The sequence below is a fragment of the Panthera tigris genome, chromosome F3 (genome assembly GCF_018350195.1).
Source record: "Panthera tigris isolate Pti1 chromosome F3, P.tigris_Pti1_mat1.1, whole genome shotgun sequence".
Taxonomy (NCBI): domain Eukaryota; kingdom Metazoa; phylum Chordata; class Mammalia; order Carnivora; family Felidae; genus Panthera; species Panthera tigris.
In genome coordinates, this window is record NC_056678.1 from 55,368,469 (window position 1) to 55,394,383 (window position 25,915).

Below are 25,915 nucleotides of genomic sequence, written 5' to 3' on the forward strand. Positions count from 1 at the left end.
AGTTACAGTCTCTGCTTAACTTAAGAGTCTTTTCAGCAGCACAGCTAAAGACTCCATTGCAAAGGACAATTGAGAGCAGTTACTTAGTTCTGATATATATATCAGAATTCGGGTATAAATACCCGAACAGTACTCAGTCCAATGACTGCCTAAGAAAATAACCAAACGTACTGATCTACCTACTGGGAAGCTACTTCAATGGGAGGGATTTTTTTTTTTTTTTTTAAATATGGTTGTGTTTTCAAACATTATTATTATGACCATTAGGATGACCTAAAAGCCTAAAGGTTTTTTTTTCTTTTTAATGACGCAGTTAACCTATTAAAACTTAACCGAACCATATGACATCACCCAATACGTGACATTCTCAGAAAAATCCCAATTTTTAACCCCTTAAAACAAACTAAGAAGAAAAAATAAAATGAAATAGCTAGTAAATCTTTAACTCAGTAATACCTTCTGTATAGTTCTTTATTCTTAGTATCACCATTCATAGAAAGCACTGTACATAACAACTGAAATAAGATTACAACCTCTTGCAATAATGGATTTTAAGGCAGGTGACAGTCATAAACTAATGTCAGCTGACATCCAAAAAGAAAGCCTACCCCCCAGGGGAGATGATTTAATGAAGACCACAAGTTAAACAAATATTCCACTATCAACAAAACCAATGGTATATATTTTTAAAACCACATAAACATATATAATCAAGTATGTGGCTAGTAACAGTTATGCAGGGCCATGTATTTACAGGAGTCAGGCCGAAAACAAGTTAAAAGGATATTTTTAAGACACTTTTGATGAAGGAGGAAAACTTAAGTGATTGTGAACAGGGCATTGTATCACAAAGAAGTAAGAAGTAAGCCTTCCAGGTTGGACGGATTGTTTCAAAATCTGAGAAGCAAAAATTGTGTGATCCTGTTTGGTGGTGTAAGTGATTTTTCTGATATGTGAAAGAATGTGAGCCACATGTCACGTCAACCCATTAAAAATCTTCCAGAGGGCCTGACTGCCTTTGCTGAATTGTACAATCTCCAGGTGGCCAAGGGCCTGCCCTCCTGCCAGTTCGGTTTATCCTGTGTGGCTCCCTTTCTAGAGGTCCCATTCTAGAAGGCCTGACTGCCTGTGGCTGCCCACAGACGCCACGCTGCTTCGTGCCATAAGCCCTTGCTCATGCTTTTCCTTTTGTCTAGAGCGCCCGCCCCACTCTCTCCACGTAGATAATGCCTACCACTGTTGGAACATGGCTCTCGGGTTCTAGTCCTCCAGGGGTCATTCCCAGAGTTCAGTGAGATCCATTCACTGCAGCCAGTTCATCTGGACAACTCTGATCTTTTAGTCCTAGGTTAGCACCACGTCTTTGCTGGCCTCCTAAACTGGGTGAGGTGCCCCTTACCTTGGGGTTCATTTGGCACCTCTTTCATACAACTCAGCCCATTATGTTGTAATTCTCTATATTTATTTCTGTAATTCCAGTTTAAGCTCTTCTAAGGGCAGGAGCAAAACTTACTCAGCTTTGTATACCGTATACTTAGCAATGTGTGGACATGTAGGTGCTACCTACTCAACTGCAAGTTCACAAAGACAGGGATTTTTGTCTGTTTTAGCCTGCTGGTGACCAAACGCATAGAATGGTGCCTGGCACACAGTAATTGCCCAGTAAATATCTGGTAATTAATGTTCAAACAAATATTTCCTAAACGGAAATGAACTGACTGGATGACTGAAAGACAGCCAGTTGTTCTACATTCTCTAAATGTCCCTAAACTTAAAAAATTAACATATGCATAACATTGTAAGCCAGACCGTTATAAATATGTATACAGCTGGAGAGTTCTATATTTTTAAATAGGAAAATTTAGACAAGTGAAAACGTAGGGCAGAATCAATTCGTTACTTGATAAAAATGAACAAACACTCTAAAAGAGAGTCTAAGAAAATATGGAAATAACTTGAAGGGAAATTTTTTTAAATGAATTTGTGCCCGAAAACTTGCTAGGCAATGTTTTTTTTAGTTCTCAATTATTCCTCATAGAAGCAGCATCCTTTCCTTATTAGGCATTCTAAGGAAGTTAAATAAGGTCAAAAGATTTTACTTCTCTTTCTTGATGTAAGGATTGTACCGCTTAGATCATAAATGTCAAATTAACAAAGCTTTCGTTTACTTGTATTCAATTAATGTAATGCAGTTGAGTTTCTATTAATGAGTAAATACTACAGGTAAGCTTATGTCTGCCTTAGCTTTTGCAAAACAGCACATTGGTTTTTTTGCAAAACAGCACATTGGAATATAAGTTTCCTTTTTATCAAGGCTATTTGGCACCAGCTTTTCATACTGTAACTGCAGAGATGGTCATTTCATTGGTATATATGAGAAAAATACAAAGAGTACAGGCACATTAGTGTCCTTGGGACTTTGGGTTTTATTTTAGCATTGAACTAAGCCTGTAATGCTTCTTTGAAAGACACAAGAAGTAATTGTTCCTAAATCTAAGTTTTAAAAGTGGCTTCTAACACATTGGATCAGATACATTTAACTGTCTAAAGATGAGAAAATAAACAGCACATATTTCTCAGATCCCAGGGAAAAGAATCATTACATCTCAAGCACTAGACTTTTCTTGAGCCAACTGTCAAGGATCAGAGGGAAAGGCAATTGAATGGAAAAGGCACTAGACTCACACAGCTCTATTCAGTCTGTCAGAGTTTGCCAATACAGGGGAGAGAGAGAAAATAACACCCTTATAGTAAAGTACCCGAATTCTCAATTAACTATAATAGTGCTTCTGTGGTCAACACTACTTGAAAAAGAGGTAAGGCAAAACCGTGCGTTGCATATACACAGAAAAGTTTTCACTAGAGGACCAAAAGGAAACTATGGTCCATATATAATGACTTCATACTTCTTGCTTGATCAGGAAAACAGATTAAAATGCAAACATCCCATTTCCTACATTATGCATTTGAACTCCACTTACCCACCTAAGTCATCTACTCACTCACTGACCCTCTCAAAGTTCATTAAGTACCCGCAACATACGAGGTTTTGTGGGAATGCAATACGGCTTTACTCAGCTTAGGCTTGGGCAGGGAAGGTGATGTGATGTACACAAGGGGGCAGCAGTCTTTGGCCAGTAAACAGGTTAATTAATTAATTAATTAATTTTTATTTTTTGGCTATCAGAGTATCTTAAAATGTTTTGAACTTGAATACCTTTAGCTAGGAATGCGTTTTCTGGTTGCAGCTAAATCCCTAACACAAAATTGCTTCATATATATACGTGTGTGTGTGTGTGTGTGTATGTATGTATGAATGTATGTATGTATGTATGTATGTATGTATGTTTGTATGTATGTATTATCTGCCTGGCCCTGAATGCATTTGATCTTTGGATTCCTGAAATAAATGAATAATAGTTCCTTCACAGTTCACAAAGTCCTATTGCATACCTTACTTCATCTTATCTTTTATTATCCCTATTTTAGGAGCTCAAAAAGTGCTTTCTCCAAGGTTATGCAGCCAGTAAATATGGATCTCAGAGAAGTTATTCTGATTTTTAATTCCATGTTTTTTGCTTGCACTAGACCAGAAGTGGCTAAAACACAGTTGTGTGAATAATGAGGTGATGGGAGTGAGGCCTTTGAATTAACAGGAGAGATGCCTTCTGGCAGGGAACTTTTCAGATAAGGTTGTAACTAAAATGTATTTTGACGAATGGGCAAGATTTCCACAGACTGGCATGAGGTGTGATGTTCCAAATAGTAAAAATTCTTGGAGCAAACTGACAGAAGCTGGAAAGGTGAGTGGAAGACCTAATGGCAAAGACCTAGACAGGAAGAAAAGGAGCTTACGTTCTATTTGGTAAACCATGGGGTGGCACTGAAAGATTTTAAGTTAGAAGTCAAGTGGGCAGAAGGGTCACATGAGAATTTGAGGAGAGTTAATGACGGTGTGAAAGAAAGTAGAGAAGGAAAGGCTAAAGAAGAGACTATGTCAGTGGGCAAAAGACTGAACCAGAGAATTGGGGAAAATATGCAGATTTCTCACTGACCTCCTTCAAAACTTTTATTTTGCATGAAAGCAGTAAAAGTTTACCTGGAAATTCCTAAAACTGTAGCTTAAAAACATTCACAAAATTTCGGCCTCTGGCTGGATTCACATTCAACTAGAAAGATTACGGAAAGGCAGGTGGGGCCGTGGAAAAGTCTACGGACCAGGAAACAGCAGGTTGGCCTGGGCTCTGCCTCTTCCTAGTTATGTCAGTTACTAGTCTTCTTAGAACCTTAACCTCCTCTTTGGAAAGGTGGGTAGAACAAATCTGTTGTCCTTGACAAAACTGAACACTACCATGCAAAAGTCACAACTGTGATATTATAGCTGCGGTTAAGTCTTCATAACTGACAGTAATACACAACAATCTTAACAAGCAGCATGTCCACTCTGTATCTATCATTAATTAGCCAATGTTTATAAAACCACCAGAAGAAGAACACTCAAATCTGTTACTGGTGTTTAAAAGAAAGGCATAGCATTTCAGTTTAATCTTTTTTTCTTTAAAGATCATGACTTGATTTACTTTCACATTTACTGTGGTGGGAAAATCAAATTAGGAAGCACACATAAGTCAGAGATTACTTTTAAAGCTTTTATAGCTAGCTAAATTTATGAAAATTTGCCATTTGTTAATACAGAAATTAATTTGGTAAGTACAAATGAATAATCTATTTTGTATTAAAGAATCCATGTATCAAAATAATTACTAAAGTCACAGCTTTAAAAAAAAAGGAGCACTATTTTTAGTTGGATAAGTCAGACTTGTAATTCATGTCTGATCTTTGCCTTAGAAAACATCTGTTTTTCTTCACTGTGTAGAAAGCCCAAGTAATGAATTCTATTTCGCCTACTCTGGCTATAAAAATCACCTTTTTAAACCACTAAATTAATCATATGGCATCTTACCTATTAGCAATGACACAAATTTGCCAATGAGTTACAGGATTAATTCAAATTAATGTTGCTTTCATTTCTAATAGTATCCATTCCAAAAATCTATTTCAGAATTTTAGTAGACATACTATAAAAAGTCCAGGCTTAACACCAAACCTCATAATATATTAATTAAAAACACATTATTACTAAATTTGTGGGCAAGTAAACAGATTCTTAGCTTCATTTAAAATTTTTATATAATTATAGTGGAAGTGGAGATGGGAAAAAAAAAAAAAAGGATACCACTCTGACTTCACTGTGAAATAAGTGGAGAAAGGTATAAAATTAAAATGGCAGGAGTCAGTGTTCACCATACAATATACGAAGAATTGAAATCTAACGGTAATATTAAGAGTATAAAGAATAAGAGATGATCATGTATTAGGTATTAAATTAAAAACCTAACAATGATTACATTCTAAAACACATTGTATGTGAAAAATCCATGTGATTTCACAGCCAAAATATATTAAAAAAGAATAATCTGAAATGTATATAAAGGTTAAAAAGAGTATCTGGAAATTAATAAGGGGAAGACCTCCATGTAAGAAACAGACTGCATATAGCTGATTATCTGTGCTTCATTTCAACGACACTTTTGAGTTATTGCTATCAAAAGAAAATAAAAGTTGACTCCTAATATTATCAATATCCAATTCTCATTCAAATGGGTAATTCCTCTTTTTTAAACTAAATACTTACATGAAATGATGGCACAACCCCATGTATTTCTCTGTTCTCTTTCTGATTCCAAAATGAGTCTATGGCGATGATCATCTAACAACCTCCTAAATGCTTGTTTTATGAATCTGGTCCTTACTCAAGAAGTTACATTGAAAAGTCTTTTAATCTCCTTCTGAAAAGAATTTACTGGATTGCATTTAAGTTCAAGTTCAAGGGTATTAAAATGTACAAAGGAGAGTGAAAAAGGTGCTAGGTTATAGATTTTAACTTCTTAACTAGAAAACTGACTCAAAATAGATTTTCTAATTTACAATGAATCAAAAGAGAAAACATTAGACCATAGCAAAAGTGGCACAAATGTATCAAAAACCAAATGAATAAACATTTGAGGAGATTTATTATTAGAAATTGCAATAAATTTTGGAAAGATGAATTGATTTTAGTTAAAAGGTATAACTGACAATTTATTGGGCGGGAAGATGCATTATTTTCCAATTGTTATCCATCTACAGTAAAACTGATTTGTGTCCTATTGTATTTTATGGAAAAGGAGAGTGCAACTTTCAGTGATTTAGATTAAATGTATTAATCATAACCAGGCACTGTGAACTATATATCTACTATTAAAGAAGATTTTTGACATTTAATTCTGTAGCAATATTTTGGCTCTGTACCACTCTTCCTAAATCCAATTCCTGCTACAGTTGGCAGATTTCTCCCTTTTAATTTTATGAGGCTTAAAGTAGCATTTAACCACCCATGCGGTAAATAATGCGGGATTAGAAATATTTAGTGTTTTGTTTCCCTTTCAAGAGTGGTAATCCATCAAATCCAAAAATGTTCTCTAAAATTTTTCTATATTTTTGGCAATCTCTAATATATGATATCATAAAAACTATAAAATTAAATAAAATGCATTACACAGCCAGAATAGATCTGCTTCTCTAAAGAACTGCTTTAACCTAAAGGAGCAGGTAGAAACCTCTTTGAACCAGAAACATGGAATCCTTCTTGAAACACAAAACAAAACAAAATAAAAAATATGGTTTAAAGCATGATAGCAAGATTAGAATCCTTTAATTTTATTCCCTCAGGAAACAAATCTTGAAGAGGGTGTGCAAATAATTTTGAAACAGCTTAACCATTTAATATCTAAAACAATACAGGAAAGCAATTAGCAAACACTTAGATGTGCTAGGTATTTGACTAAGTGTTCATAAAAGTGAAAACAAACTTTAAGTTTAGTACATCTATCATGTGATACATATTTACTCCCAACAAATGCATTTAATTATTTTTTAAGACCAACAAGTGAGGCACAAGACAAAATGAACTGATTAACCTATGGAAGTTAATATTCTAAATATAATTTTGAATAGTCCCACAACATTTTTATATTTAACACATGAGCTTCAAAATAATTAAAAACTTCAATTAAAAAGTATATTCTGTTACTGAATCAAAATAATCAAATAGCCACCAGAAGTAAAACTGGCTTTAAAGAAAATCAAATCCCAATTCTTAAATTTTAATTTGTATGAAATGTTAATTTGGGTTATTAGCGAATCCAAATTATTACAACAATCACACTCTAAGTGCATGTGGTGCTTTGAGATATATCAAAGTCATAAAGTAACCTGTCAAATGAGTAATTATCTATATTTAATCTATATATAAAACAAATGGCCCAGAAATGAGTAAAGTCTCTAATTCACTCAAGACACATTGATGCCGTATATTCATGGTAAGAACATCTAATTTCTTCATACATATTCATATCTTAATTCACTTTTAACAAAGTTTATGAATATGACTCTCGTGTAAACAGTGTATGTCCTTATAGTGTCTAAATGAAACCAAAGATTACCTATTAACAAGAAGATAATCTAGAAAGGAAATGTGTGTGTGTGTGTGTGTGTGTGTGTGTGTGTGTGTGTGTGTTTGTGGAAAAGCCCCTTCTCACATATAAAGTGTCTGCTTTGCCCTTCTTGCCCTTCACAGTGCTACACCGTGGAGCTGGGAGTTACATATTGGGAAGAACAGGAGGAGAGAACTCATCCAGTCAGCTAGACAGGCAGTACCCTGAGGAGCATTCCAGTGGAAATAAAGGCATTGCAATTATAAACCTAAGACACAACATATCCAATAATATGTTAATGATGTGTTAGTAATACATACAACACATGCAATAATTTGTTGAGGAAACAGGAGGACTCTTAAGATTTTGTTTGATCAAAGAAGAGTTAGATTACTTGGTAGTTCCTATAAACAGGCCATTCCAAGGGTTGGGCATGTACTAGTGTTTTACGAAGCTATATAAAGAAGTAGGTTAGGGAAAAGTTGTGACATTAATAAATATGAAAAAGGCTAATGCCAAATTTGTAGCATAATTACAATTATTCATTTCAATACAGTCAAAAACCATTTAAAAGGGTAAATTAAGAATTCAATGATAAAAATGATCGGATCTTTCCTCCAAATGAGGACTCAATCAAATTTAGAAGTTTACATTTACAAGTTGGTAAGAAAATTAAGTTTCAAGGCTCATGGTATCTGCTCATGGAGAACAGAATCACTGTAGCTCCAGTTAAAAATACAGAAAAGAGTATAACTTCTGAAAATTTTTGTTTGTAAAAGGATTGGAATTCAGACCCGGCTCTGATCATTCTTAATGAATCTAATGCTTTGAACATCTCTGTGAATCCATGAAAAGGGAATTACAGTAACACTTATATCAAAGGATGGGTGGAGACTGTAAAGGTCTTTACAAAATATCAAATGCTATGTATTTTTTAATGTGTTTTAAAAATAATTATTTTATTTTATTTTATTTTATTTTATTTTATTTTATTTTATTTTATTTTATTTTATTTTATTTTTATTTTAGAGAGAAATGGAAAGTGGGGAGGGAGGCAGAGAGAATTTCAAGCAGGCTCCATGCTCAGTGCGGAGTCCAACGTGAGGCTCAATCCCATGACCCTGGGATCATGACCCGAGCAAAAATCAAGAGTCCAATGCTCAACTGACTGAGCCACCCAGGTGCCCCTCAAGTGGTATTTAAATATTTACTGCTGTCACTAACCTTTCCAGGTATGGAGAAAACCTAATTGCTAGGTAAGAGAAAATCTACCATCTAGTAAATTAGAGAAAGAAAAGATTTAAATGTCAGCAAAGACCTAGTTAAGTTAAATCAACAGGTTAAATCAGAGAACAGGAGAGAAAACATGTGAGTTAGAAGTAGAAGAGTTGATGGGAGAAATGGACAGCATATTTACATGATGAAAACTATGACACTGAAAAAGAAAACATATATTTAACAAATTTAACTTAACCAACCAAACTCAGAATGATCTGCCCAATATATTCATTAAATTGACCAAACTACCTGAGTGTATTATTTCTAGGCCACTAGGCCTAGACATTTTTTTAGAAATTAAAAATTAAGTATAAATATATTTTTTACCTTTAAAGGGGAAGCTGTATATAGCCTGATGGTTAAGTCCTTGGGGAGCTGGTCACGGGGCCACTTTACATCCTGGTACTACCATTTACTAGCCATGACCTTAAACAACTCATTTAAGCTATTTGACCCTGTTTCCTGGTTTCTAAGATAGAAAGGAAAATAATATTTACCTCAGGAGGCTTTTTTTAAACATTAAATGAATTAACATTCATAAAGAGATTGAAACACCACCTGGCAAATAATAACTCAATAAGTGTTAGGCAATATAATAAGTAGTAATAAAATATTTCTGCCCTTTAATATTAGCTACATGAAAGCCATTATGAGAAATAAATTATTTAGTAATATACTATAATGAAATATACAAACAAATGAATGAAAACATAAGTATAATTTACAGTCTCTCTGACATGTTTTTAAAGTGTAAACACCGAGGTGCAGAATAACATAAGCTATATTTCTCAGATGGGTATGGGAGGAACTGGGTGTAGGGCAAAGACTTTCCCCTGGATATTTTTTGTCCTATTTAACTTTTATTACTTTTTTTTATAAAAATTAAAATTATAAGAAAAGGACACTAGGTGAGATTTCCCAGTAAACATTACCCACTGATCACATATTTATTTCGGCTCCCTCCCAGAGCCCCCCTAAAATGACATGAAAATAAAAAGGTAAAACTCCATAAGATTCAGAAATTGGAGGTGCCTAAACAGGGAGTCTATTTAAAAAAAAAAAAGTTGATCTCTGATCCCAATCCTCATTCACAGTCCTATCATTTTACTATTCCTACCCTATAGCACAGCAGAAGCTCAAAACTGATTATATGAAAATGCTAAAGTAGACAAGGGCCCTATCTCTGGGCCACATGATCTACCTTTACTAGGTTAGGGAAATTCAGTGAAAGGCAGCACACTGAATACTCCCTGTCCTCTGTTTTGCAATCAGAATGTTGGCTAGTGGACCCAATAATATCCCATGCATCTCCCCCACATGCCTTGAGGCAGGAGATTACTCCTTAGGAGAGTATTTCAAAGGCAAATCCCTACTGAACAGCAACATCCGATTCCCCAACCAACGGGTGCACAAGTCCTGCGTCTGCACACTAGGTACCCAATCAGCTTTTTAGTGCTTTGTCAAATGAAATCCTTGCTGCCATCACATCATGAACTACGTAAGAGGACAAATTAAAAACCATGAAGAATCCAGACACTAAACTGAAAGGAAAGCATGTTATTTAAGGTTGCACTGGCTACATAACTAGTGGTGGAAAATTCCCCCAAAAAACAAAGGAGTGATAACCAGTAATCTCCATCAACATTCTCAAAATTATTAAGCACATACTATAGCCTGGGTTGGATTCCTGTCTTGGGTGCTACATGTACTTGGGGATATAATACAAACATAAGCAGAAGAATAACAGAGTAAAATAGAAAGGTTACCCATTAATGAATAAAAGCATGGCAGAGACAGAAGGGACGATGCCATTTCAGAAGATGGAATGATCTCTCAAATGTGAGAAGTTGGAGAAGGTTTTGAAGAAAAGGTGTAGAATTAGAACTGTTCCTTGAAGGATATGACTCTAACAGTAAGGAGACTGGTGAGCTGCTGTGAACAAAGATATAGAATGAATGAACATAGCTGAAGAGGAGAAACCTGAAGGAGGTGTGGGGGGCATTTGAGAATGTCAGACCATCTGGAAAGGAGTGAAGTGTTGTATATAGGTCATAGGTGAGCACTGAAGGTAGAAAGGAATAAGCCTGGGTTTTATGATGAAGGCAGTGAAAACTTTTTTTGGCTGGGGCATAGCCATGTTTTAAAAATGTTTCCTTGGAGTTACTTGTGATATGGATGAGAGGGAGGAAAACTGGGAGAGAGAGAGACTGAGGACAAGACTAATGTGTTATCAAAATGTAAGATTATAAGTAACTACCCTAGGGCACTGACAGATGAAATTGGAAAGAAGGGACTAACGGGACAGGTAAAGAAATACGATGCAAACATGTCTAGATGTGGAAAGAGTGAAGGACTACACAGAGAACACATAAACTAATATTTAAATTGAAGAATGAAAAACCACTTAGGATCAGTGCTTCCCTTAACAATGTTAGGGCTCCCTTCTCTCTGTTTCTTTCCCAGTTAATTTTTATCAACCAAACTGTAAGGTACTTGAGGACAAAGATGTATCTTACTCATTTTGTATTCCTGGCCCTTCCCACAACAAAGACATCATAAGACTTCATTACATGTGTGTACAACTGAACCAAGAAATCTGTGGCTGAAAAAATATAGGCAAGACATCAAGTTTCTGAGTCAAATGTAACACATAATTATTTATTCATCCAACAAATGATATAAAATACTCCTATAAAATATTTTTGCGGATCAAAAAATTAGAAAAGCCTAACGAAAACACATGTAAATGAAATGGAATGGGATAAAACCGAAGTAGTAACTTTTTACTTTTTAAAGATGGAGATTTTAAAGAAGTATTTCTAGACTACGTACTTCAAAATCTATACAGATCTGACAGACCTCAAAAAAATCAAGTGTATGCTATTCAATATGACCACAATTATATTGCAACCTAAAGATACACACAGCTGTAGTGCAGACCTACATCCACCTGGAATGCTATATGGTGAACTGTCTATAATCAATGATCATATTTAAATATGAAGTTCTAAGAGAAGGATGCTATATTGCTAATGGCTCAAGTTATCACCGTTTCTGTATCCAAAGAGATCTTTAAACTTCTACTTTATTCTCCCAGGAAGCACTGGTCAATTTTAGACAATTGCTATTTAACAACAAAAATTTTACAGGTGTTATTGGCTTAAAATATTCACAAATACCTGTTGACATGTGTCTCTGGTTTGCCAGAATCCCCTTACCTGGATGACAGGCAACAAATATCTGGTTGGCATTTGCTAACTATAGTACAGGGAACCCCTTTTATTTATATGACTTCTTTGTGAATTCTCAGTTGTTCAAATTGACCTTCAGTTAGAGGATTTGCAGGCGACTTCAGTACAGAAAGCGCTTGTTAAATATTATTTGGAAGTGTTCTACCCATCACTGATTTTGAACTTTTCTGATATTAGATATCTGACATATATCTGAAGGCAAATTAGAAAACTGAGTTTTATAGACCATCAGAATAATTCTATCAGCAACATAAAAGGCAGAAAACCAAAGTTAAACCTTTGAAGAAAGTGAAATGTTTGCAACATTTCTGTTTCTCCGATTTTGATTAAAAAAGAAAGAAAGAAAGAAAGAAAGGAAGGAAGGAAACGAATGGGGACTCTGGCAATGTCATCACCATTTTAAACAACAAGGAGAAGGGGTATTGAGTCTCCATCTGTGGAATCAAATGGTTACCAATCAGCAGTCTTAATTTCTAAAGAAAACATTTTAGAACATATTTCAAAGGTTTCTCGGGATATAAAAGAGTTAATTTTTAAATGATAAACATAATCCTTATAAGAAGTTATTTTCTGAAAACCTCAAATGTTTGCTTTTAAGGAGATTAAAAAAACAAAAACAAAAACAAAATCCAATCTTTAAACAGCCATTTCTTATGAACAACGTGATAACCTAAGAACTTATACACGAATACCAAAATGAAAAAATTCTAAAGAAGAAAGCATGGCAGTTCATGCATTTTTGAAAGTGGAATAGAAAGACTGGCCACACTGCCCAATATTTAAGTAGCCACGAAAGCAGAACTACTATATTATGATTTTAAATTTCAAAACAGACATTATGATTAAGTCCAAAGAAGAAAATGGAACACCATATAAATATATGACACCTGCAACCTTTCTTTTAATTAAAAAAATTCTCAAAAACATCAATAGTAACATCGTTCTTTGTCAGCAAAAATGACATTCTTTTGCCACCTGTAGGTCTGTCTCCCTACAGTGAGATTTAAGAGCTGTGATCCACGTGGTCAGGAACTGGAAGAATGTCTAGGGTCTACCCCAACGGTTTGAGCAGTGCACACCCTTGTATCTTTCCCCAGGTTGTTCTAAGAGTGAAGAGAAGAAAGCACTATATTAGCTGAGGCTGAAAATTATCCAGCCTGCAAGTATTATCTCCAATCACCTTCATGTCCTGCAACTGTGTCACATCACCCTGTTTAATCTTCTCCATGGCCATTTTTATTTACTTACTCACCCTCCTCCCCCAACCAAGTTTATTTTTACTCATTAAAATATAAGCTCCTGGAACCCTGTCTGCCTTGCTCACTACATTAACCCTCAAGACCTAGAACAGAATCTAGCACAGGGTACAGACTCAATAAATAGTTTTTGAATGAATGGATACTACTCAAGTCAATCAGATTGAGTCCAATAAAATATCAGGATTCAGTCTACTGTGGATCCCACCTATTGAGGGAACAGGGACAGAACTCACATCTCTGATATAGTCTTATAACTACCCAATGTACCCTCTCTTTTGCTGTCCATGTGATCTCTCAAAACAAATCTGATTACCTTAACTGCCCACCCCCCAGAGATTACATCAGTTCACATACATTCCCATGGACCACAGAGTCTAAAAACGATCTAACTCCTGCCTACCTTGCCAACCAAACCCTGTCTATCTTATACTCCTCCACACAACCATCCTTAACATATATTTCAGCAACACTGGATTCAGTTTCCTGAATATTCCATGATTGTTTTAAACTTAAGCCTTGCCCATCCATGTCTTTGTCTGCCAATTCCATCCTCAGTAAGTTAGTAAGCTAACTCAACACCTGAAGTCCCAGCTGACAAGTCTACCCCAGAACTTTGCCAAGTTCCAATAAAAAGGGGGAGGAAAGGAGCGAGAGAAATACAGAGGATATCATCATGCTTGAGGTAGAAATGGGACAGCTCCTAGGCACATTGTACAGGCTTAGAGAGATAATGAGGAACCAAGGAGGGCAAGCACGGAAAACAGAAGAAACAGCAAGAAAGGAGACCAGAAATGGATGATGTTAAACATCAAGAAGAAGGTACTATATACTACCTGAGAAACAAAGAGGATTGGAATGGGGGATTTGGTTCCAGTGATTAAGCCGATGGAAGCAGTAAAAACATTTTAATTCTCATTTTTATTATGGCACACAACTTGATTATGCTTGTTCTTCAAGATAGCAAAGAATGCTGCAGATATTTCAAAACAACTCACACTTCCAATAGCACTTGGTAACCAGGAATAAAGCTTATTTTCTGAAGAGAATTTATTTATATTTATTAGCAACATGACAACAGAGTGAAGAAACTTCCCGATTTCATTAACTTTTGGTTAGCAAAGGAAAAACAGATTTTAAAAGGCTTAAGTTGTAAGTGTTAACAGGATTAAATGAGTTGAGCTATATAAATGTAACTTAGGAAAGTCTCTGGCATACAGTAAGCATCACTGTAAGTGTTAGCTATCATCACTACTATTCTCGCTGCTAGGTTCCAGATTTCTGAAGCATCACCAACACAAAGGACAATACACGAAACCAGGCCAGTTCCAGTAGTACGTAATAAGCAAAGCAAGGACAAATATTTTAAATATGTAGATAAAAAGTATAGGTGGCCAAATTTAGCAGCATCAAAATGCCAAGACTGAACACGTTCATGCATTTTTTCCTAAAGGATTTTAAAGGCTAAATATGGAGAACAGAATAAGCACTTACATACTTGTTGAATGAATATATGAATACATTACTATATATCTGTACTATTAAAAATGTATGTATCTATTCCACTTTTAATAAAATATAAGGCAATAAGACTAAATATCAATATTAATATTGATATTACTTTTAGTGGAACAGAAAATGATTAGATTCAAATTTTCAAATATCAATTATAGGTACTAAATTTATACATAAAGTGTAAAGTGAATAATGACATCAAAATAGAGAGTTTTACATCAAACAAGAGACACTATTAAAATGTCTTTTGTTGAAGAAATATTACAGTTCTAGTAAGCAGTACTTTTGTATGATATAAAATCCACTTTATCTCAAAATAAGTTCTAAGAAAAAAGTATCAATTTCCAGCATAAAATCTGGAACTCAAGCTGACTTTGAGATGAGATAAAAACTAAATTATTAACATACACAGTAATAGATTAGAATATATATATTATATATTTAGAATATTAAAAAAATCTAAATATATATTCTTTATGGATTCTGCAAAGTATCCCAAAATGCTTTAAGAACACAAACAAATATCAATTCACTGAGACTACAATTAAGCACTTAGTCACTGAATTCCACTAAAAAATATTGGATAACTAGTTAGCACGTAGTCAAATTACAGTTGGGGGCACACACCACATGTATTTTTAAACATCATTTTAGATATGTTTTCTATTACAAAATTTCTTAGACTAGTCTAAGAGAAAACTTTATGTAGTTCCCTTATTTAAAGCAAATCCATTTAAAATGGCCCTTCTGTTGTAAAAGGCTATAAATCAGACTACATATTTCTACTCCAGTATCGTAAGAAACAATAAAAGGTTGAGCAAGTCATACAGAGTAAATCATTATAGCATCATCATCATTATCAATAAGCCACTCATGAAATCTGGTCTGGTCTTCTATGATATACTTCACAGAAAGAGAAATATATACAATCCTTTCTCTTATACAACGGACTGACTTAAGATTCTAAACAGATATAAATTATTTTCAGGGCTATTTCATTGTTGGAAATAAACAGTATGCTTACTTGTACCGCATGACAATTGAGATGAAAGGTTGGTGTTCACATTTTGTTCAGATATTTAACTTGAGAAACATGTATGAATAAAAAGTCCATTAAATCAGCTTCATTTTCTTTGACAGAATAACCACCCCCACCATCACCACTATACTTGTTCTCATTCCAACTATACCAAAAAACAAAACAAAACAAAACAAAACAAAACAAACCTGGACTAAAATGATGATTAAACTTTTAAGTAGAACCCTATAACCTTTAGGTAGAATTCCTTATGTAATATTTATGCTGGACTTCAGGTACCACAATTAAACGGAGCCATTTATTTCTTGATCTTTCAAGATCACTCAATTTGAATGCTAACTCAGATAAATGTAACAACTGGTCTAAGACCATCAGTTTAAAAACTTTTTTTTCAAAAATCTCTCAGCTACAGAAAACAGTGATTAATTAGGATGCTTAAGGGTAGAATATCTTGGCTATCAGAAATGTTACGCTTAAGTCAGGTTAATTGGATTCACTTTGTAAGTACTATATCCCCAAACAGACTCTCTGATGGATCATTACTCTGAGGATGATTTACTCTGAATTGTACTTGATGCAAAAATTCTGGAAATATGGGAGATTCACACTGAATCTCCTGGATAACGGTCCCAGAATATTCTTCAGAATTAATTATCATTTGCTTAATTCTCCAAAAAGAGGTAAATATTAGAGGCTGGTTAGCTAGGCTCCAAAAAAAACCCCAGTGCTTTATTCTAACCGGAGAGCAATAGTTAATTCCTTTCCACATTAAATTCTCAGAACCGTGACTGCATTCACACATCACGTATATGGGCAAAATTATTTTTTTAAACCAGGTAACCAAAACCTCCTAAATAGGAGAGGTTTTTTGCAAATGAATGGCTTAATGATCAGAGGTTAGGGGGAAGTGTTTAGAACAGTTTTTTAGTCCACAATCAGGCTTTGAGATTTAATGCAATAGCTGCCAATCTAAAACTCATTCGAAATTATTCTTCGCAGTCATATTAAAGACAAAGCCTGGCTCAAATATAAATGAAGTATAAAAGAAACATAAAAGGCTGCCATATAAAGCACTTTAAATATTAGCTGTAAAGGCATATCATATATAAAATGTTTAAAGTTTCAAAGTCTAAAATTCTGCATTTGACCCATAATACAAATGTTCTCTAAATCATGAGATTCTATATTTAATATGTCTAACATAACAGTAACTATCATTTATTTAGTATATACTATGTGACAAAAATGGCGCTGGCCCAATTATGTACACATAATCTCATTTAATCCTGACAACACTTCTGCAAAGTAAATATTATCATCTGTTTAACAGGAAGAGGAAATGACATTCAATTTGTAATTACAAGTAAAAAGAAGAACCAGAGTGGGGATTCACAAAGTTCAGACTTCTAAACCTATGAATTTTCCGTGATTACCACATCACCCAGCTCAATAAAACTAGGTAGAGTCGATCCTCATTACTATTTGCAGGTTCCACATTTTCAAGTTTGCCTACTCACTAACATTTATCTGTAACCCCCAATTATTTTTTTAAGATTTTATTTTTAATCTCTACACCTAACGTGGGGCTCAAACTTACAACCCTGAGATGGAGAGTCGCATGCCCCTCGGAATGATCCCACTCCCAAATCAGTTCTTGTACCATTCACACGGACATTCAGGAGCAGTGAAAAATCTGTCACCTGGCACACATGTGCTTTCCCCACCGAGGTCACGTAAGACGACAGTGTGCATTCCTATTTCAGCTCTAATACTGTAAACAAGTGTCCTTTCTGTGGCTTATTTGGTGCCACGTGTTTCACAGTTTTGTGCTTTTTGTTGGAAATTCACGGTTTGCAATGAACCCCACACATGGTGAAGTGCTGACTAGGGTTTCTAAGCACAAGAAGGCCATGATGGGCCTTAAGGGGAAATACGTGTGGTAGATAGGCTTTGTGCAGGTATAGGTTAGAGTGCTGCTGGTCGGAGTTCAATATTAATGAGTCAACAATATATATTAAGTAAGGTGTTTTTAGACAGAAAGATACATAAAACAAGGTTATGTACTGATCAACTGATAAAAATGTCATGACTGGAGGCTCAAAGGAACTTAACCTGGTATTTCCCTTAGGAGCAATGGTTCAGTATTTGCTAATCAGCATTCAGGGCAACTTTAGAACATAATTATGGTGAATAATTAAAAGTCCAACTGAAAACTTTCCATTAATATTTCAGTAAAAGATTCTTCTGTCATGTCCTTCAAAGATCATCATTATAGCTGTGCAATCATTACTCATCTGCGTAAGAGAAAGAAACCTTTTGTTGCCATTCTGTTTAATGGGTTGCAGCTACGTGTTTGACTTTGCTCAGAAAACTGACCTCTTACAACCACTCTGGCTTTGCAGTGTGAAAGTCTAAGGAATTAAATTTCAGTGTGAAAGTCTAAGGAATTAAATTTCATTTCTTATTAGTGGATGTCATTGGTACTGTTTAAATATGACTGCTTTGTGAGATTATGATTTTTAAAATGTGATGGTTACATACAATACGGACAGTATGAGCAGCAACAACAACACTTAGCAGAGGGATTTAAAAATATCAGCACAAATTGGAACTCTTACCTTTCTTGCCCAAGTCAGATATTTTATTGAAAAAAAAAAATTACAGTACTTAAAAATCCAAACAAGGACAATTCAGGATTGAAAGAAAGAAAACCTGAAGGAGCCCATTGTCTTCAGTAAAATTTGAATACAAAAAAATGTAGACCAGGAAAACAGTTTATGGCCTAATGCACTAGGTTCCATGATAAACACACATATATAGTATATCTCCATCAAGTGAAACTTAATCACCTTTTTACAATTTAGAGAGGGAAGGCAGCTTTTACTATGGTTAAGCCATGTATCATCAATACCATGAAGCTAACCTATCAGATGTAATAGCTTCTATAAAATACCACAGTGAGATTGCAATAAGCCTAGAAAATGGGCTACAAATCCCAGCTATGCTCAAGCAAGCAGTGAACCAAAAATAAAAATAGGTAAAACTGAACCAAGAACTAGATAGCATTCATCTAGATTCATGATTGGTAAGGCAAAGTTCATAGGCCAAGGTTTTAAAGTGACTTATTCAGATCTAAAAGACAGTCATTATACAAAATAAAATAAAAGCATTTATGTAATTCAGAAAAGAAATCATGAATTTTTACTCCAAAGGACACAGCACAAGGAAGCTTACTTACAATGACCAAATACCACATTATTGTACCTCTAAAATATCACTTTAAATATGCAAAGGTAAAGATACTCAAAGTTGCACTTTATCATATTTAATCTCCCCAGTTTAGACAAGCAATCTAAAAGATGTCACACATTCCTGCTTAATACATTTTCCGGAATCTTTCAGATTATAATACTTTCAGGTAAAGAAATGTCAACTTTAAGTTTCTTTTCCAATCATCATATTTAAGTCCATGAAATGCTGAATTAACAATTAATCCATACAATAATATAAAAATACATGTATTAAATCACAGTTTTAATCAATTGGAACTTAATAAAAATATTAAACATTTTAATGTATCATTTTGAAGAATTCAAATGGCCTGAACGTTGTATAGTGTCTAAATTATACCATCAATAGAAATGTTACATTTTTCCCTCTGCTTGCGAAAACGAGCTCATGCGAGTATTTGACACTCACGCTGACACGCAAGATCTGTCCTTCTAAAGGTGCGCACGCAGCTCTCACTTTAAACGTGACAACATGATTCGGAGGCATACAGTATTAGCTGAAACACCAGCTTTCACATGATTTCCATAAGCTCTGAGCCAAAACGATAATTTTGAGTGGTTTCAGGTATTAGACAAAGCAGATATTTTAAAAAAGTAATAGTCAATGAATGAACTAGCACAGGCTAGTTATCACTGTAGTTAGCTTAAAACTGGGATGATTTTTTTTTTGTGGTACAATGAACACTATACTGTAAGATACAATGGGTTTGCAATACAGAGCAGATTATCCAAGTAGAAAGCAAACTGAACAAAACAGAAATTCTAGTAAAGGTGATCAACCTTACCTACTACTCATCTTAGCCCTTGTTAAAATACCCTGAGTAAAATGCAAATATTTTAAATAATGCTGGTTATATAAGACTTCTCTAAAAATGAACCATAAATGTCAATGCATCATGTTTATTTACAACAGTCAGAGATGTAAGAATTCGTTTTTAACCAGTCACAATAGAAACATTAAGGAATACTTATGTGAGATCTGGAAGTTTTCAGTTTTCTAGCTTTTGTTAGCATTTTGGCAAAGCAAGTAATACATAAATGGATTCAATGTAAAAAAAATCATAAAAGAGAAAAATATATAAAATTTACAGTAGTTTCAACCCACCCTGGGCCAACCTACATCCCTAGAAAGCCTCCCCAAGCAGGTTCACTTCTGACTAAAGGAAGAATACCAGTCCTCCAGCAAAAACAGCCCCATCTTTTCATCAAAGAGGCTCTCACTTCAATGATACTCCTCCAGGGGAAGAGGACAGGAGCCAGGTTCCCTCGAATGTCATTCCCCAGATGTTCAAAACGTAACTAATTTATTAGCATTAGAAGATTTGGTTTATAGGGGAATCTCACTGGTCCAGTTTGTAGCCTACAAAAAAATGGATTATTTTTAAGTATAACATTAGAAAATGCATAAAGGATGAGGATGTGGCTTTTTATTCCATAGAAATGGATACATTTCCAAACATGACAACTAAACAGAAAAGCATGCCTACCATTGAAGTTGTGGTCCCTCCTGATTTTTTAATGTTCTTGGAAGGCAGTCCATGAAGGCGACTGAGTCTAGCTTGGAAACCTGGAAAATCAAAGCACTCAATTTAGAAGATCCTACGATCATTATTCCCATCAATACAGACTTCAGAATAAGTTGGAAGCGGGAAACGTCTTCAACAGTAGTGGGGGAAATGCAAAACACACTTAAAAGATCTGAAGCAATGCCTAGTAGAGTTCTAATGAGGTTAGCACACAACTACTGATTATTTGAGAACTAGGGCATTATTCAGGGCTTTTCTTTCCTCCTAATTCACCTTTCTAGTATTTCAACATTTTCACAATGGTCCTAGCAAGAGAGCAAGTCAACCTTTCTAATAATTCAAATGCATGATAAATGTAGTAGCTGAACTACTATTCAACATGTTCCTTTACAGCATCTTGTGCTAGACTCTTTCATCTCCCTTTTAGCCTAATTTCTTTTAATGAGTGTGTGTGTGTGTGTGTGTGTGTGTGTGTGTGTGTGTGTATGTATACATATATGTGTATATACACACACATATATATATGTAAAAGCCCACAATATCTAGCAGTCAGGAAGCACCACTGACCTCTTCTTCCCGGATGTGACATAAGAGGGAAAGAACCAGTTAAGATACTTTCAAAGACAGGATCTGGTAAATTTTTGTCTAGCTCGGTAGGATCTTCCTTTTCCCACCAGGGCACGACCCCAGTGATGCCACATGCTCCACCTGATTCCTTCTCATAAAACCAGTCACTCTGCTCATCGTCACCTGTGCAAAAACAAGAAATCCCCCCAAAGCTTCAGTTTTATTATCCAAATACACAGGGTTACCAGATTTAGGTTTCTAAAAAATACAAGACAGAAATTATATCTGAATTTCAGAGAAATGATTCTTAATATAAAGTACTTGCATAAAATTTTAGTATGTCTAAATACTGCATGGAACATACTTATACTAAAAAATTATTTGTGATCTATCTAAAAATCAAATATAACTGGGGATCCTGTATTTTATCTGGCAATCGTATACACGATCTATACACAAAACTTTTGATTCTACACCACAGCTATAGTGTTTTTTAACACTATAACAAGAACTTCCATCAACAAAAACATAAGCTGCTATGTTTTAGAACCAATTTAAATATGTGAAAAACAATAATACTGGTTAATTCTATGGCAAAAACTGTACAGAAATCCATTTAAGTTACTACCCTTTCCAAATTAAAGAAAAACAAGCCTTAATCTCCTGCCGGGAATTAAAAGTATAAAACTGTAGAAGCCGTTCTCTGCAGCTGATAATGGTATATAATTAGCTTAATTTCATGATTTGTATGGAGTGTAAAAGGGGAAACAATCGTGAACAGATGTGACTAAATGAAATTAATCTGATTAAGTTCATTAAGAAATAGTTGTGAAAAAGTTGATTTTAAATGAAAAGTGACAGTACCACAGCGTTTAGGAAGAAAGTGTGCTGGATTACTATAAGCAAGGTATTGTTAAAACAGAACACTATCCATACTAAGTTTAACTTTTGGGAACATCCATGAGTGTAAGTAACCATGGAGAAATGATCCATTTAAAATTCAGTTCAAAATGTACCCTTGATGTGAATCAACAGTATTTTGTTTTTAAAACAGGAATAATAGACATGTAAGTAGACAAAACTACAGAAGGCAGATGGCTTTTAAACGTATGTGACAAGCAGCATTTTGAATATGATCTCAGATTCATTCAAGTCTTCGTGTTTCTTAGAAAAACTGCTAATTCTGGTTTTTAAGAGGGTCATCACAAATGCCATAAAGTTTTTTCCTTTACAGAAAGAGATTTCTGATTTCCAAAATCTCTTACTACAAATATTTTTAAAAGCAAACTAGAAAAAACGCAAAGCTTCAACTGTAAATGACTCTATGGAAAAACAGCCATACTTCAAATTATGAGGGAGTGAAAATTTTAAAGCATTTGGAAAGCCAAAGCCACCAGTTTATTTCAACAGAAAATTTAATAAAAATTAATTTAAAAAAAGCCACATTTCAAAGCACATAAATATTAGTACTTTTACTGAGAACTATAAATTAAAATTTCCCAGAGCAGGTATAAATACAAGAAAAAAAAGGGAGTCACTTGAAACTGATTACCCAAGATCTTAATTCCAATTGAGACAACATTATAATAGAAAAATGAGGTTATTTTATTTTGATGTGATGTACAACTTTGTTCTATTTAATAGGGAAATCCAGTAGCTAAAGATGAAGAGCTTGAGTGCTGAAGTCAGACAGACAAATCAGAATTGGAATGTTTTGTAACTGGGAAGTTACCTCAACTTTATTAGACTGGGTTTCATCATCCGCCCAAAAAAGGAATCTCACAGGGTTTTCTTAAGAATAATGGAAGAGCAGAAGAGCCTGCGTGGTTCAGCTGGTTATGTGCCGACTTTGGCTCATGTCATGATCTCATGGCTCTCGTGAGTTCAAGCCCTGCATTGAGCTCTGTGCTGATAGCTCAGAGTCTGGAGCCTGCTTTGGATTCTGTCCCCCTCTCCCTTTGCCCCTCGGCCACTCACTTTCTGTCTCTGTCACTCAAAAATGAATGTTAATTTTTTTTTTTTTTAAAGAATAAGAGTCTAAAGTAAATTGAATGAAAAACAGCACTTAGAAATGTAAAATATAAAAAGCTCGTAATAAATGCTAGCACATTATTTTAAAGCATTCAAAGCTTTTCCAAGATTGATGGACTTGTCCAAAGTTATTTTTTAAAGAAGTTTTTGATTTCATTTCATTACCAAATTCAACATTTGTAACTCTGGGTAGGCACATGTATTGAAATGAGAGTTTAGGTATATTATCAAGGCAGTTAAGCTCACTCTGAGTCCCGAAGTTCTAACATATTTCAGCAAAGTCTCTTAACTTTAAAAAGTCTATGGTCTCTAAAACAGTATGTGCCTATTTATCTGGAATATATATGATTTATAAGTAAGAAAAAAATTAATGATCATTTATTTTATTCCTATTGTCAAGAGGAAGAAAAGACTAAGAAACGAATGTGTAGGCAGCTATTATTTTGTTCTTTTTTTTTGTATCATTAGACTATTTATAATTTAAAACAATAAATTTTGGTTTGGTCCCTTAGAACTTATTACTGCTTTGCTCTAAAGAGTCTCAAGAAAGGAAGTATTTGTGGTAAGTATTCGTAGATATTCCTTTTGCCCCCTTATTGTCCTATTTTCTTCCCAAATGGGTAGTTTCAAAATAATGCCATGTTGAAGTGTGAAAAGCTTCAGGAAACTTTGAAGATGTAAAAGATCCAAGTTGTAAGACATTACTGTTTAACAGTTTACAATCCTGAATTCATGAAAGCTGTCTAATTACTTACAAACTGGATAGGATGAATAAATGTCACGGCTGAATAAAAATGACAAATGACTTGCAAATCCATCTTTATTAATGCTTCCACAGTATTAAATGCATTTGGAATCAGGTGGAGAATGAGAACCAGTGTCTTGTGAACTTGCTAAGAGACAAAATTGAAAAGACTGAGGTATGTAAAGCTTTCTTAAGGAAGATAATCCTTCCTTAATATTATTAGCCCCACATACTAGCTTTTGGAGGTAATCAATTACGTTAGGTCATGAAGACAGGATACCCTTCATAGTATAAAAAAGAACTCAAGCCCAGTCCACTAAGCAGGTGTGTGTAAGGTAAAGGGATTGCAGTCATCAACCTAGGACATAACTAGCAATAAGCACAAACTTTCAAATGAAGACGTTTTTCCAAAGGAATAAAAAAAATAGATTTCAGTACCTTGCCTTCCCTCATCATTGGTAAATAAACCAGCATCGGTGCTGCTGAGACTGCTGGAATCACTGTAATAAGGGAGAAGAAAAAAAAAAAAAAAAAAACAGATCAAAAGAACAATTGATCTCTCAGTCGTAAAATTTTAAAGAGACACGGCAGCTCAGAGATGAAACTTAAGCCTGACAAAGATCTGAAAGAAAATAAGATGATTTTTTTTTAATCAAACTGCAAATATTCTGGTTCCATTAACTACAGAGCATATTATTTTTGGCACATAAAACCACAGGAATCTAATGGGACCCTGACAGTAAGCCAGATGTGACTGCAACGAGGTGCTGACACAATTGATGCATTTTATTATCTGCTTTCATCAAATGCTCACTGCTCCTTTCTTATGCCGTGTGCAATTCAGCCTGAGCCCGGAACACCGCTGCTCAATAAAATGGGGGAAGTCTCAATCAAAAGCAGCCTAAGCCTTTCTTCAGCACATGAAATACAAGGGCCTGGGATGAAATTACTTTTCATAACCACATTTGCAAATATTCTGGAAAAGACATTACTTAAGAATTCACAACAACTCTATTACTTAGCATGGAAGAAAAAAGTTTACAACGGTAACAATCCATTAAGTCAAAGTTAAAATCCCTCTGAGCAAAACACTCAATATTGCCAATATTAAGGAGGGGGTATGTAAAAATAATATGTACTCCATACTTCCACAGAAGTTCAAGTATGATACAAAGGCAAATTTCACAAACAAATTAAAACAAATAGTAGATATTTGACTGACATGAATAAACTGTCACTATTAGTTCTAACAGAAGCAATGCTTATATGAAAATCTAGTTAGTTGAAAAACACAAAAACAAGATCATGTAATAACAGCCTTCTCCTCTAAAGAAAATTGATGATCTTCTTTAAAAATTCTCATATACTTCTTCTTCCTGTAATTTTTAATTTTAACCAATTAGGAAACTACCTCAGGTGAATTTTATACTTTTCCTGTTTACATGTATAACTCTATAACCTGACTTATTAAACAAAATTAATCTGTTTTAAAGTATTTAAATTGAGAGTTCTGGATTGAAACCACAAATGAGATCTAAACCCAAATGTTTCCTGAATATAGAATATCATTTCAGTTGTTTTATTTATTAAAAATAAATAAAAACAAAAAGCATAAAATTTGTTAAGTGGCACATTTTACCAAGGAACTCTAAGTTGGTACCTTTTTCTTTAACTTTCTTCATTAGTGCTTTCCTGTCTGCCTATATCAACACAACCCTAATATATGGCCTTATCATATATACCTTGAATCACAATTCTTTTTCTGAAATCCTTGAGGCAAAATGTATTTAAAATTCACAACTTTTCAAATTTTGGGAAGATATGTTCTAAAATGACTAGATGACTAATAAGGGTCTGGGGTAGCACTCCAGAATCAAACCTA

At 34.5% G+C, this 25,915-nt stretch overlaps 1 protein-coding gene across 5 annotated transcripts in view; it reads right to left on the reverse strand.

The window, feature by feature from the left end:
• The window catches only part of GPATCH2 (G-patch domain containing 2), a 175,289-nt gene that overhangs the window by 134,567 nt on the left and 14,807 nt on the right, over positions 1–25,915 (reverse strand). For 4 of the 5 annotated variants that reach the window (XM_042976887.1, XM_042976888.1, XM_042976889.1 and 1 more), the window contains exons 3-5: positions 24,472–24,533; positions 21,258–21,440; positions 20,652–20,731 (exon numbers count right to left, since the gene is read on the reverse strand). In XM_042976887.1, coding sequence (XP_042832821.1) covers positions 20,652–20,731; positions 21,258–21,440; positions 24,472–24,533 — 325 coding nt within the window. Of the gene's footprint in view, positions 1–16,982; positions 20,525–20,651; positions 20,732–21,257; positions 21,441–24,471; positions 24,534–25,915 lie in introns of those variants that run through there. The other variant, XM_007072825.3, reaches the window with a different exon arrangement.